The sequence below is a fragment of the Myotis brandtii genome, unplaced genomic scaffold, assembly GCF_000412655.1.
Source record: "Myotis brandtii unplaced genomic scaffold, ASM41265v1 scaffold28, whole genome shotgun sequence".
Taxonomy (NCBI): domain Eukaryota; kingdom Metazoa; phylum Chordata; class Mammalia; order Chiroptera; family Vespertilionidae; genus Myotis; species Myotis brandtii.
The window spans coordinates 5,010,488-5,023,680 of record NW_005360676.1 but is presented as its reverse complement, the minus strand read 5'-3'; the positions used below and the strand labels follow the sequence as shown (position 1 = coordinate 5,023,680).

General features: G+C 33.4%; 1 protein-coding gene across 1 annotated transcript in view; it reads left to right on the top strand.

The window, feature by feature from the left end:
• The first annotated feature begins 7,186 nt into the window (after nt 1-7,186).
• LOC102241346 (transmembrane protease serine 11F) overlaps nt 7,187-13,193 on the top strand; it is a 55,539-nt gene continuing 49,532 nt past the window's right edge. Inside the window, exon 1 of the mRNA XM_014541809.1 lies at nt 7,187-7,206. Within this exon, the coding sequence (XP_014397295.1) occupies nt 7,196-7,206 (11 nt within the window). The 5' untranslated portion in view covers nt 7,187-7,195. The remainder of the gene's footprint in view (nt 7,207-13,193) is intronic.

The window sequence follows — 13,193 nt, the reverse complement described above, 5'->3', positions numbered from 1 at the left end:
GAGCTCAGATCAGGGCCAGACTTGAGAAGAGAAATTCCAAAAAGTAAATGTGGGGCGTCTTTGGGTGACACCTACCCCTCAGCCTGGGTATTGGCTTTGAGATACTTTTTCTATCTCGGTTGTCTATACCTACTAGTGGAAAGGCCAAAGAAAGTAAATCAGCTCCTCAATTTCTATTTCCCCTTCAATATCAGAAGTCCAGTTTAGTTCCTCTTTTTAAATTGTTGTTAATTCATAGGATCCCAGGGGAACTACTTAATATATTTGAGAACAGTTTCTTGGTAGTTCTAATTTGGGTGGCTAAGGATCAAATTAGAGAGATATTTTTCAAAATTAGTGCCATTACCTGTTGGTATTAAAGATGGCTGTTTTGTGACACATATATCATATGTGTGTATCTATGTGTGTAATCCCTGGTATTGACCAGGAAAAACGTAATGCCTGCAAGGATAACTTTAGAGCATGATCTAAGTAGGAGGGTGTGAGTGGGGCATTGGTGGGAATAGTCCATCCTCAACAGGGAGGAATATTTTACCACTGATGTTGTTTAGAATTGCTGGTGCATGGTGACAATAATAACTACACTAACTTTAATCAGATTCCTTTTGCTTTGAAATCTTTACAATGTGCCCCCCTTATTTCTTGCATGCAGAATAGACTTCTCATACAACCCCTGATTCCAATCTTAGTGTTCCATTGCTTTAGAATAGTAGTGGTGGTACCAAGTTATTACATATCAAAGTCTCTTTTGTCATTATCAATAAAGAGAATAAGCCAGTATGAATAAAATATAAGCTGCTGCAAAACTTAGAACAGTCACAAATAAAGAAAGAAAAGTGTTTAGAGGAAATGGCTATCCTGATTTTTTTTCTTAAGTGTAATTCATTAGAAGGTTCCTTTTTCATAGCAACTAAAGCAAAGAGTCCTGGAAAGCTAACAATATAATTTTTATGCATAGAAAAAAATTACTTCTAAAGTGAAAGTAAAAGGAGTGAAAAATCATAGTTTTCACTTTTAGAAGTTACATATAGGGTAAAAATGAATTATAGTTTGGAATCTAAAAAATATCAATCAATAAATGTTAATTAGCCAGCTGTAGCAGACACTAAAAGACATTTCAGTGGCAAAAGATCCAGTTTTTGGTTTTAAAATTTAAATAAAGTTGAAGAGATGAAACTAGAATACATAAGGCAATAGCAATGAACATAAATTGCATATCAGTAAGGGATAAATTATGTGTCATAGATTCTAAGTGTTAGAGAGGTCTATCAGAACAGAAGCTAGAGTTCTGGAGTGAATTGCCATTACTGCTACACCATTGATGAGAATATGAGGATGATGTAATGTTTATTGAAATGTTTATTGAGTTATTACTCTTGTTAGATACTTTCCTAGGTCATCTACATTCATTTTTTTTCATTTGCTACTCACAACTACTATGAATGATAGATGTGATTTTCATCTCTTTTTAAAAAAAACAGATGAATAAATTGAGGCACAGAGATTAAGTGACTTATTTAAAGTCACAAAGTTAGTGGCAGAGCAAAAATTTGAATCAAAGTAGTCAGTACCTAGCTACTGCATTTTAAACTGCTATCTTAAACAGTCAACGGTTTCATTAAGGAAGTGGTAACTGAGTTGGGCTTTTACCAAGTGTCATATTTAAATGAGAGAATGGGGACAACAACCCAGTGGGAAGGAGGCTGTGATAATAGGATAGAAATTACAAAGGCAGAATGAATAGTAGATGTTTTATGGATGAGAAGCTGATTAGACTTAAAGTTCATGATGTGATGTATCATGGGAGATAAAGTTGGAATACATATTCTTAGAGTGTTTTGAATTTCATTGAACACATTTTTGATGAAGTATAAAATAGAAAGCCATTCAAAAATTTTTAAAAATAGTCACATAATGAAGGCCATGCTTTTGGGCTATTAGTCTTTAATGAAGATGATGATGAATTTGAAGAAAAAGAAAACAAGTCAGTGAGTTCAGATGAAAAGCTGTTATAATAGTCTAAGCTAGGTTAGGAAGAGAAAGGAATATATGAACCAAAAAGACAATATGAAGAAATAATTATTAAGGAATGAAATTGAGGACTGAGTCAAGGATACCTTCCAAATTTTGAGTGTAGGTGTTTGGGACATTGGGTGGTGCTACTGATAAAGGCAGAGAAGGTTGGAGGCACAAAGAGTTGTTGGTTGTGAGATACCTAGCTAGACTATAAAATTCTTTGAGAGCAGGTAGTGTCATATTTACCATTTTAGACTTAGCAATGTGATAGGCATAGTGACTGGCAAATAGATGGTCAATAAGACACTTTTAAAAATATATGATTGCATGTGGTCATGAAACAAAAAGTTAGTAGGCATCTATAGGACTACAACTTCAATGAGTAGTAAAGTAACGATACAGATTTAGGAGTTGTCTGGAGAGAAGAGAGTTCTATAAAGTCATGAGAATGGATTAATTCATGAAAGAAAAATTTGTTTTGGAAAAAAAACCCCAGAGTGAACCTAGTATAGGAACCATTTATTTGAGGTCTTAAAGGACTTCCTTCAATTTAAAAATTATGAAAAAAGAAATAAAATATTATTCAGTGTTTGTGTCACAAAAAGTCTTTTTGGATTATATCCTGCCCGAGGAGCTTGTGGTGAGTTGATCAGTTTGGCACATTTTTTTTTCTTTCAGTCAAAGCCAATGAGATATAGCTAATATACAATAATGTAAAGTGTGTTACTCAGATACAATATCATTTGATAAAGATGACAGTATCTTAATCCACTTGACTCTAAATGAGAATAACCTAATGATTTTTTGAAAGTGTACACTGAAAAATGTTAGATCATATTCATAGCGCGTGCTTTCTCATTTAGAAATGGTGTACACAAAAATGGTGGCAGTGGTTAATTCTGAGTGATATGGAGAGATAGAAGAGACTAGAAGAGTGGGTATTAATCTAAGTAGTAATTAGAATTTAATTATATTTTAAAAGGAGGCTGAATGTATTATAATATTTAAAGGTAGAGAAAGAAAAGTTTATACTTTTTCTCATGCTCCTCTGAAAGAGGTAATGCTTCCCAATAGGTCAAACTTCTGTTTATTTATTACTTATACTCAATCCTTTCTATTTTGTGAAGAGAGTATAACTAAAACCAGATAATTTTATTCATAAATAATGCACCAAAACAAGTGAACATAAATTGCAATACAACTAGATAGGATGAAAGCAAACCAACAAATATCAGTGTCATTGTCTATTGAATTTTTAGTCTTTCCTTAGGGTATCTGGGATGCCATATGTAACATACAATCTGAGTTCCAAGACTGAATGAAGATTCCAATGTTAATCAAGGTATTAAACATTAGTAATGCTTTGCTTCTTTATTAATATTCTTTACATTAAAAAATACATGTACAGTAAGTTCTAGTATTTTCCTCCCATACCTCTGCTGATGACCTTGTGCCTCACCCCCTCATGGAGTGTAAGCCCTTCTCTTTGAAGACTATATCAAACTAGTCTAGATTCACTCTAAAGTTTAATAATAGAAGCTAAATTGGCAAAAATAAAAATTTGCTCTTGGGAGTGGTTCTTTAAAATTGTGGCAGCAGAAAATACCCTGGCTGGTATGGCTTAGTTGTTTGGTTTATTCCTGGTCAGGGCACACACCCAGGTTGCTGGTTTGATCCCTGGTAAGGGGCATGCAAGAGGAGCCAAACAATGTTACATTCTCACATCGATCTGTCTCTCTTCTCCCTTCCTCTCTCTCTCTCTAAAAATCAATAAACTATTCTTTGAAAACAATCCTTAAAAAAACACACACAACTCTAGGATCTATGAATTGAAATTTTTTAAAAAAATGCATGTATATTATTTGTTGATTACTTCAATTCCATAACTTAATGAGCACATGTAAATGACCCATGGAAATGAGTTAATCTTACAGGAATGTCCCAGTTTTTGTTACTTTTATTTTCTGGGCAAATAATATCTGTTAATTCTTATAATATATTAGGGAAAGACCACCTAATTTGGTCTCCTTTTCTTTAGGCCAATGATACATCCATTTTAATCCACAGGACTCATTTTCTCCCTCAAGAGCTGCCATTTTTCTGTGTTATCACCCTTTTAGCAGTGCTCACATGAGTGAAGATGTGATCCGTCATTAAACCCTCTTAGGCTCTTTCTTCAATAGAAAAGATAGTACACTAATTGCCCGAGTAAGTGCAAAGCAGAACATAAGGTCAACCCTCAAAACTTAGGCTATTAGTAAGTATGAGATTAAATTATTTTTTTGCTGATGACTATTTAATTAAGTTCATAAACTTAATTAATTATTATCGTCTGCAATTACAGGGAAATGTACACAATCCCTTTATAAACTCTGGTTATCTTTTTCTATTCCTTTCTTTTATTTTGGATGCTGAAGAAATGCAATCAATTTGGGAGCATCTTAACTTTCTCCTTAATGTCCTGGTATAATGTCATCTTATCGCTGACTTTTCCTCATTGACATTTTGCATCATCCACTCATTGTCTTTGACTGATAATCAATCACTCAACAATGCAGCAGTAGAAACCACTATGGTGCCTGCCCACATCCGACTGAGGATGCTGAGAACCAATGCAATAAAATTCACATGTAGTAATTTCATTACCATAGTACAAATTACTAATGCCTGCTAATCCTCAGAATTAGCTGATCATTTTTCAGCCTTATAAAGAACATTAATTTAAAAATCTTCATACGTTACATTAATTAGAACATAATACATCAATGTCTTTATCACAAGTAAAGCAAAGGACTAGAGACAATGTGTTGTGGAAAAGAGAACCATACAGAGAGAAGAGTTAGAAAAACATCACCTTTGAAGTCTACTGAAAGCAATTAGCAATACAGTGAATCCTGGAAGGAGGGAGGGAGTGAGAGTAGGGAGAGAATAAAATACCTACATTTTTGAGGGCTTTATTATGGACCAGGAACTATTTTAAGTCTCATTTAAACTAGACACAAGTATTATCCTCATTTTACAGTGGGAGAAAATGAAATGTAAACAGTTAAGAACATTCTCAAGTTCACAGTTAACGATAACACCTGGAACTGAACCCAGGAGCAGGTGTATTCCGCCATCCCACTCCACCACAGAGAATAAAAATAAGTTATCCCACATATTCACTGAAAGTAAAAGTAGGGGAGAAAGCTAAAAACAAACATAGAAATAGAACCTTTAAAACCAAATTGAAGATAATTTGAAAGAATGGTGTAGCAGGAAAGGTTCCTGTGGGAGGCAGTTGAACCTCTATTTTTGAGGTTTTTAAAAATAAAATAGCTTCTACTGTGATATTTCACTAGTTAAATATTACTGTACCTCTGGATGCCCCCACCCCAGTCTTCTGATGTAATATGAAAATGCTGACTTTCTTAACTAGGAGAAGAAATTGTACATACTACATCTCATTCCAGAAGCCTCAAATCTGGTTCTTGTTCTTACTTTGGACATGTTTAGCATAATTTTATTCACTTAAGCCACGGAGTATATTTTCTACTGTATTATTATTTACTAATATAAAGAACTGAGAATATTTTTATGAATTTTAACAAATAAAATGAGAATATTTGTTTATGAATGAGAAACATTTTAATGTAACTACTAAAACCATGTTAAAAGCATATTTGCACAATACTAATTTAAAGTTAGCACAAGTACCACTATATAAAAATCAAAATAATAATGGGTCATAATCATAAACTAATATCTTTTCGTACTTTTTTGTTAGATTTTTATAAGTTTTTACTCTTGAGAAAAATCAAACACCCAAAGAACAAAGTTACTTTTGCTAAAGTAAGTTATAATTTTCAATTTAATTAAGTGATCTGTTAAGTTTTGTGAAATATTTATTCAGAAATTTATTTTTCGTCTCAAAATATATTTTCACATCTTTTGTCATATTGTTGATAATTAGACATACTGTCAGTCTGCTTCAGTTTTTCATTTTCAAATGTTTTAGGAAATATATTTCATATTAATGCTTAGCAGAATATTATAATGAAATTTTAATATTAGATTAATATTGTATTTGCAGTATTTTAAATAAAGTTATTTTGTATGAACAACACAATGTGTGTTTATAGCTTTATTCCCCTTTAACATGTCCTGGCTCAGAGACTTTAAAAGTAGCTCTTAAAATGATCTATTCTGCATGGTTGGCTTGGCTCAGTGGTTGAGCATCAACCTATGAAGTAGGAGGTCACAGTTTGATTCCCGGTCAGGGCATATACCCAGGTTGGGGCTCCATTCCCAGGGCAGGCCATGCAGAAGGCAGCCGATCAATAATTCTCTCTCATCGTTGATGTTTCTATCTCCCTCCCCATCTCCCTTCCTCTCTGAAGTCAATAAAAATTTATTTTTTTTTAAATTATCTATCCTACAACTTTACTGATCTTCATTGGACGTTTGTGTATTGAGACTAAAAGTCTGTGGATGAATATAATTATCTAAAGTGAATATGTATAAATAATGGGAAATTCACATACACTAAGACTACACTATTTATTATTGTGGGAGAGAAAAAAATATTTTTTTGCCTTTTTTGGGGGTGTATTCTTACAATAAAATCTGTTCTATTTAGAGCTAAAATGGACAGTGCTAGAAAAAGCTTATACGGCCCTGCCATTCTACTTTGTGAGGAAAATAAGTCCCAAGGAGCTAAGCAGCTCTCCCATGGTCACACCAGCAAGGTGGCAAAAACAAGCATCCTGGCCTGTGGCCCAGGTCTTTCCTGCACCACCGTCACTCATGGTTCCCTCAAAGGAAAGAGACATAAAATTCTAATGAAGAAGTGTCACCAATGTCCTCTAATATTTTGTTGTTGTTTTCTTGAAAACAAATTGGGGCCACACCTCAGTGCCGATCATACCTCCCCAACTGGAAGAGTGTGGCCTTCATGAATCACCCGCAGTTGCACCTTGTGGCCTTCACTGCTTGGAGCTTCTCTGTGGAACCGGCTGTCACAACATCGATCATGTTCTTATCAGACTCTGTCTTGGTTGCAGACCTCAGTCGCTGAACCTGTCAGACTTGTTTCTTTTCTTGTTACCAATGACTGTCATTATTTTCCAGCCTCCCAGCCCTGACCTGGCTGATATAGATCAGATGGTGTCTGGATAGAAGCTGCCCCAGTTCTGGGTCCATGATGTATGCGTAAGTACACATGAAGCTTGCTTTTCTCAGTCGGGTTATCAACAGGGAGAGAGGTTTCCACCTCCTGGGTCAGAAAGGACAGGTGATGGCTGGTGGAGAGAGCTTTAAAAATAAGACTCTTTCTTGTGTTATTGTTTTTTTTGTGTTAAAGTTTTATTCTGTTGTTTTTAAATGTAGGAGTTGTTTGTTTTTTTTAAAAAAAACAAAGGAACCAATGTAGTCCTTTCTAAATAATAGAAATAGAAATATATGCAGTAATAAGTTAACTATGTTATATTTAAACATTTAGAAGAAACTATGCTTCAAAGAGTAAAGTTTTTAATATAGTTCATGTAACTTAGTATGATCAAATAGCTTTGTATAAATTTTTGTCTTATGTTGCCTATAGAAGTATACTCTGGAAAAACTTAAAATAAATGTAAGAGGGGAGTCTATTAGAATTTTTATTTCTCTAACTAAACAACAGAAAGTATGGTAGCAACATATGAATGAAATGATGAAAATTAAAATATTGGTATTTAAAAATTATTGAGTTAACAAAATCTAGACTCTATGTGACATTTGTCATAATTGAACTCCAAAATAATTGATTAATTAATGAATTTAAGGCAAATAATTTGTATATGTTTATATTTAGGCAATTTCAGGCTATTGTTTTACAGATTGAATAACTGATATTTGATCAGAGTGATTTCATTTAAACTCCTGCTTAGTCTAACTTGACTTCTCACAGAGCTTCTTGATTTCTCTACCAACACCAGTTTCCTACATATTCTGCACTGACTGTGTCAAGTGTATTCATGATTTTGTGATAATTATAAGTGTTCAGTTATTTGATTTTCTCTTTGATGAAATATAATACTTTAGGCTTGTAGGCTCTGACATTATCTGATGACTGTTCTTGCTCTCTCAAATAACAGCATGAGTCATGCACATGGGTCCCCACGGACCCTTTCATGTTAGCATGATGTAGCATATTCTCTGAAGTTCTTATTAAAGACAAGGAAGTGTATTTCTTATTTACTAAGATAAGAACAGAGTAAGAAAAAATGTGCAGTGGAAAAAGCTTACAATTATGTTTAACAAATATTCCTACAAATATGAAAAGCTAATGATTTTAGTTTTAAAAATTAATGAGCAGAGAACTTGAAGTTCTGTTCTTACTTTTTCCAGAATTGTGTGTATGGCTTTTCTATTAACCTGGTTTTCCTCCTCCCAATTTATTATGTCATCTCTACTCACTCATTTTTCCACTCTGAAAAATGACATGAAATTTCATTGCAGACATGAAATTTCTATATTGAGCCTTAACAGTTTTAATTCAGAGTTTATAGTTCTGAGGATTTTAAGTATTCTTTCTAATTGGATTCCAGGATGAGTATCATTTTTAACATCCATATTGTCAAAAACTATGGATTGTGCCATTGATATAAGACAAGATGATTACTAATGGAATTCATTAGTAAAGGTATTTTGCCCAAGATATAGGGTGTCAAAGAACAGATGAGCTAGATATGCAAAGCTTCTTAGCAGAAGTTACCTCTTTTTCATTGTGGCGTAGTGCGAGGAGTAGTGGCATGAGATTTAGATGTATCTAGATTCAGTTTTGCACTTATTTGCCTGGACAAGTCATCTCTCAAGACTTCACTTTTTTAGTTATAAACTGTGGAGAAAGTTTACAGTAAAATAAATAGGGAGGAGGTTGTCACTATTAATGGGACTTGAAATCATTGTTGTGAATAAGAACAAAACTATTTTTGTTTTATTGGTTTATTACTTGTTTTATTTTGATACTATTTATTTAATTTAATTTGTGTGTTTTTTGTATTAAATAATGATGAACTACTATCCAATATTAATTTTTATTATATTTTAATATATCCTAAGTAGTAAATTAGTAAGTGTAAGTATTATATTGTGAAACTGTTGTTTATGTGTGTGCCCCATACTGTGATGTAGAACATTTCTTATTGTGGGTCATGGTAAAAAATATGTTTAAAAACATTGCATTAGATAGCATTAAAGTTCTTTGGAATACTTAAGTTTTATGATTTCTAAAGAGTTAATAGCTAGTTAATAATGAGATCATTAACTTTCTTAAGGTACTAGAGAATCATTTAAATTACCCCAGGGTTTACTTTTTTTTTTTTTACTAGTCCCCATATCTGGTACTCTCCACAGTGAGGTAGAGATTAGAGATATGGTTACTAGTAGTAGAGACCTCAGAGGCAATAAGCAAATCAGTAAGCCACATGATGGCACACTCTGATAAGTACAAAAATAAAGTAGTATAAACAAGGTGCTAGAAGAATGCCCACTTAATCTTATAAAAGCTTCTCTGAATATACAATGATTGAGTTTAGTCTCATAAAGCAAGTAGGAATTATTAGAACATAGCCCTTGCAAAGGTCGAGAGACTTGAGATGTATTTACAAATAGCTATTGGACATTATCAGATAAAAATGAAGTGAACAGTCAGACTACAAAAGGCCTTTTGTACCAGATTAAAGTCTCTGAACTACATTGGGAGAGTTGAGTGAAAATTAAACAAGAGGAAGGAATGATGAAATTTGCAATTTAGTACTGTTAGGATAGAACAAAGCAGTTTGATGGTTCATTTGTCTTCTGGGTAGAGTTGCAGAGCTAAATAAAGGGAGTGGCAGGGAGACCACCTATGTACACTTTTCTTCTGTCTTCAAGAGTTGTCATATTCTTGAATTATATAATCACTATATGCCTCCAATTAATGTTCCTTCCCACCTTTGGTGAGACACTATAGTCTTCCTTCAAGATTCTAATCAAAGTTACTGTAAAATATTTCTCCTACCCTCACATCACGCATCTTAATTATTCCTGAAACACAGCCTTCCTATCAAACTTGCATAAGACACTGTTTATATTTCTGTTGGCACTTCTCTGTGTGATTATTTGTTTTCAATTATATCTCCTCAGTTAAGCAGAGAGCTTTTTGCATTCCCAGTGCCAAACACATTGCCTGGTCCATCATAGACTGTCAACATTCATGGGTTGACTTACAATAAAATACGCCTAAAGCCAAAGAACAGATGCTTAGAAAGAGGAAAGGTTAGGAATAAATGAAAATTTCAAACTTACCTTTTTTTTTACATACCTATTCAAAAAGGTGTATGCGATATTTGAGTTACAGTAATTCAGAAGGTAAATAAAAAGCTGAGCAGTGGAGAGAATTCATCTCAAGTAAACATATGTTGTTTACTTGAGAATTTATTACAGAAGAGATAAAAGCATCAGATAAATGCTTATAGACTAGATTTTAAAGTTTCATTAGCTCATTAATTCAACAAATGCTTATTACCAGTAGCACACAATACACACATAATATATGTATATACCTACATACATTATACATGCACAGGGTGCGTTATGTGTATATAGTACATGTGTACACATACACATATCACATACACATAAACAAATACACATACAGACACACATAAATAAAACATATTCTCTACTTTTATGGTTACAATCTAAAGGAGGAGACATAATAAACAACTAAACAAACAAATGGATGTGAATTATAAATATAACTATGAGGTAAGGATTTGTACTTTTCCCCAAAACATTTTTCTAATTCACTTCATTTATTTTATAATATCTAGATTTGATGATAATGCTGGTAGTGATAACTGATGTCTTTTATTTACAAGAAATTTTTAGTTTACATGATAACATGGTACAGTCTACTTTTGTTTATCTACAAGATAAATTTGTGAAATATATTTTTGAAACATTAAGTACTGAAAAAGTTTTCTACTGTGCTTAATGAAGCTTTGTGAAGATCTAAATAGGACCTCTTAACACTATTCAACAAATGTAGGAAGACTGCATGGAAACCAGTATTTGACTAAGACGATAAGTCTGTGTTGCTTTAAGCAAGTATTTGTAGTAGTCTTTTTAAAAAGGATATTGTGTATTGGAGTACTGTGTACTGGTGAATGGATATTTAGGGACAAATAGCAAGAAAGTTTTCATACTCTTGAATCATATAATCACTACTAGAAGCCCAGTGCATGAAATTCGTGCACTGGGGGGGGGGGCAGGTGTCCCTCAGCCCAGCCTGCACCCTCTCCAATCTGGGATTCCTCTCACAATTTGGGACTGCTGGCTCCCAACCGCTCGCCTGCCTGCCAGCCTGGTCACCCCCTAACCATTCACCTGCCATCCTGATCGATGCCTATCTGATCCCCTGCCAGCCTGATTGCCCCCAACTGCCCTCCCCTGTCAGCCATCTTGTGGTGGCCATCTTTGACCACATGGGGTGGCCATCTTGTGCAAGGGTGTGATGGTCAATTTGCATATTACCTCTTTATTATATAGGATATGGCTTCCTTATTTATTATGAAGCATTTGAACCCTTAGCATTTTCAAGAACATTTATATTCAAACTACAGAAATTTATTACAGAAGAGATAAAAGCATCAGCTAAGTGCTTATAGACTAGACAAATTCAAAGGCAAACCAGAAATGTTTGCATTGGATTCTGTACATTATATTTTCTTCCAATAATGTGTATGAGTAAATTTTAACTCTTACTTGATTCTTTTTAGCTGCCAGTATTTATAATATATTGACTTGTTTTTAAATAATTTTGCAAAGTTGTTGTTTTTATAATTGCTTGCTTATTTCTGCTCAAAATTTGAAAGCAGGCTGCTTTGAGGCATGGGACAATTTATATAACATTATCACTGGGGGAAGAGAGCAACCCATACATTGAGTATTTTATATAAAACAAAAATGAATTAATTTAAAACATAACTATAGAAAATATACAGTAGCATGATATACTAGTGGAGACCATATGAAATTGATGCTTATTGGATTAAAAATAACTGAATATCAGAAATTTTATATGGTTCAAACTTATCAAGTCTCCTTCAGATCTTGTTTTATTTACTCTAGAATATAATATATGGAATGACTAATGCAACTTTAAAATTACATAATTTAAAAAACTATCAAGGTAACATTTGAAAAATTTTTTGTACTATCTAAAATATACTGGCTTAAATACTAGAATGTCAGCCAATCTTCAACACACATCCCTACAGGTGAAATATAATAAAGCAAGTTGGCAAGAATTAACTCCTAAAAATAGAATAAAAAAGTCTAGTGCAAAACAGAGTATAGGGTGTGTGTAGACACTACTGAAAGAAAAAATGGGGGAAAAATCCAGTTAATTGTTTGATCTACAAGGTATCAAACAACTGCCTTAAGTATTTTATCTGCTCCCTTAGGCCCATTGAGAGATTCTTGTATAAACAGACAAATAAACTTGAATAGGCATAAGACCTAAAATGAATGAGGCCTTTGGTGTGATATTGTAGTGTCAAATTTTAAGAGAAGTGATACAAAGTAAGAATCTACAGTTTCATCTTGATAACATTTTATAAAAATAGATTAAAAATCAGGTCAGTACTGTTACTCCCATCGTTCACATTGAAATCATGATTTTGGTCATGCGTGCAGACCTGAACAAGTTGTAGAGACCTGTTAGAGACTGGATTTGACAATTAGCATGAACACTGCCTCGAAACTGCATCAATGGTATCATCTCAGCTCTCTGCTCTACTAAGTCTGTGAGGCATTTCCTGTCCCATTAATTCCCTACTACTTACCCTCCCCTCCCACTTATCATTCATCCTTTCATAATCATCTTTCCCCTTGATGGTTACTAGTGTCTGATTATGGCTTCATTTCCAATCTCAAACTTTGGTTGCTTTAGGTGGTACTGGCCACTACTTTGCTATTGATAAGGTAGAGGAAAGATCAATTCATTGTTTTCATTGCTTATACTAGTGTATCATGTCACTTTTAAGAATATATTAACTCATAGATATTATGATTGGGTACTTGGGATATTATCAGATAAGATGGTTGAGACAAGTACCTTTACTTTTTTACATTTTTTAAAAAAAATATGTTTTTATTTATTTCAGAGAGGAATG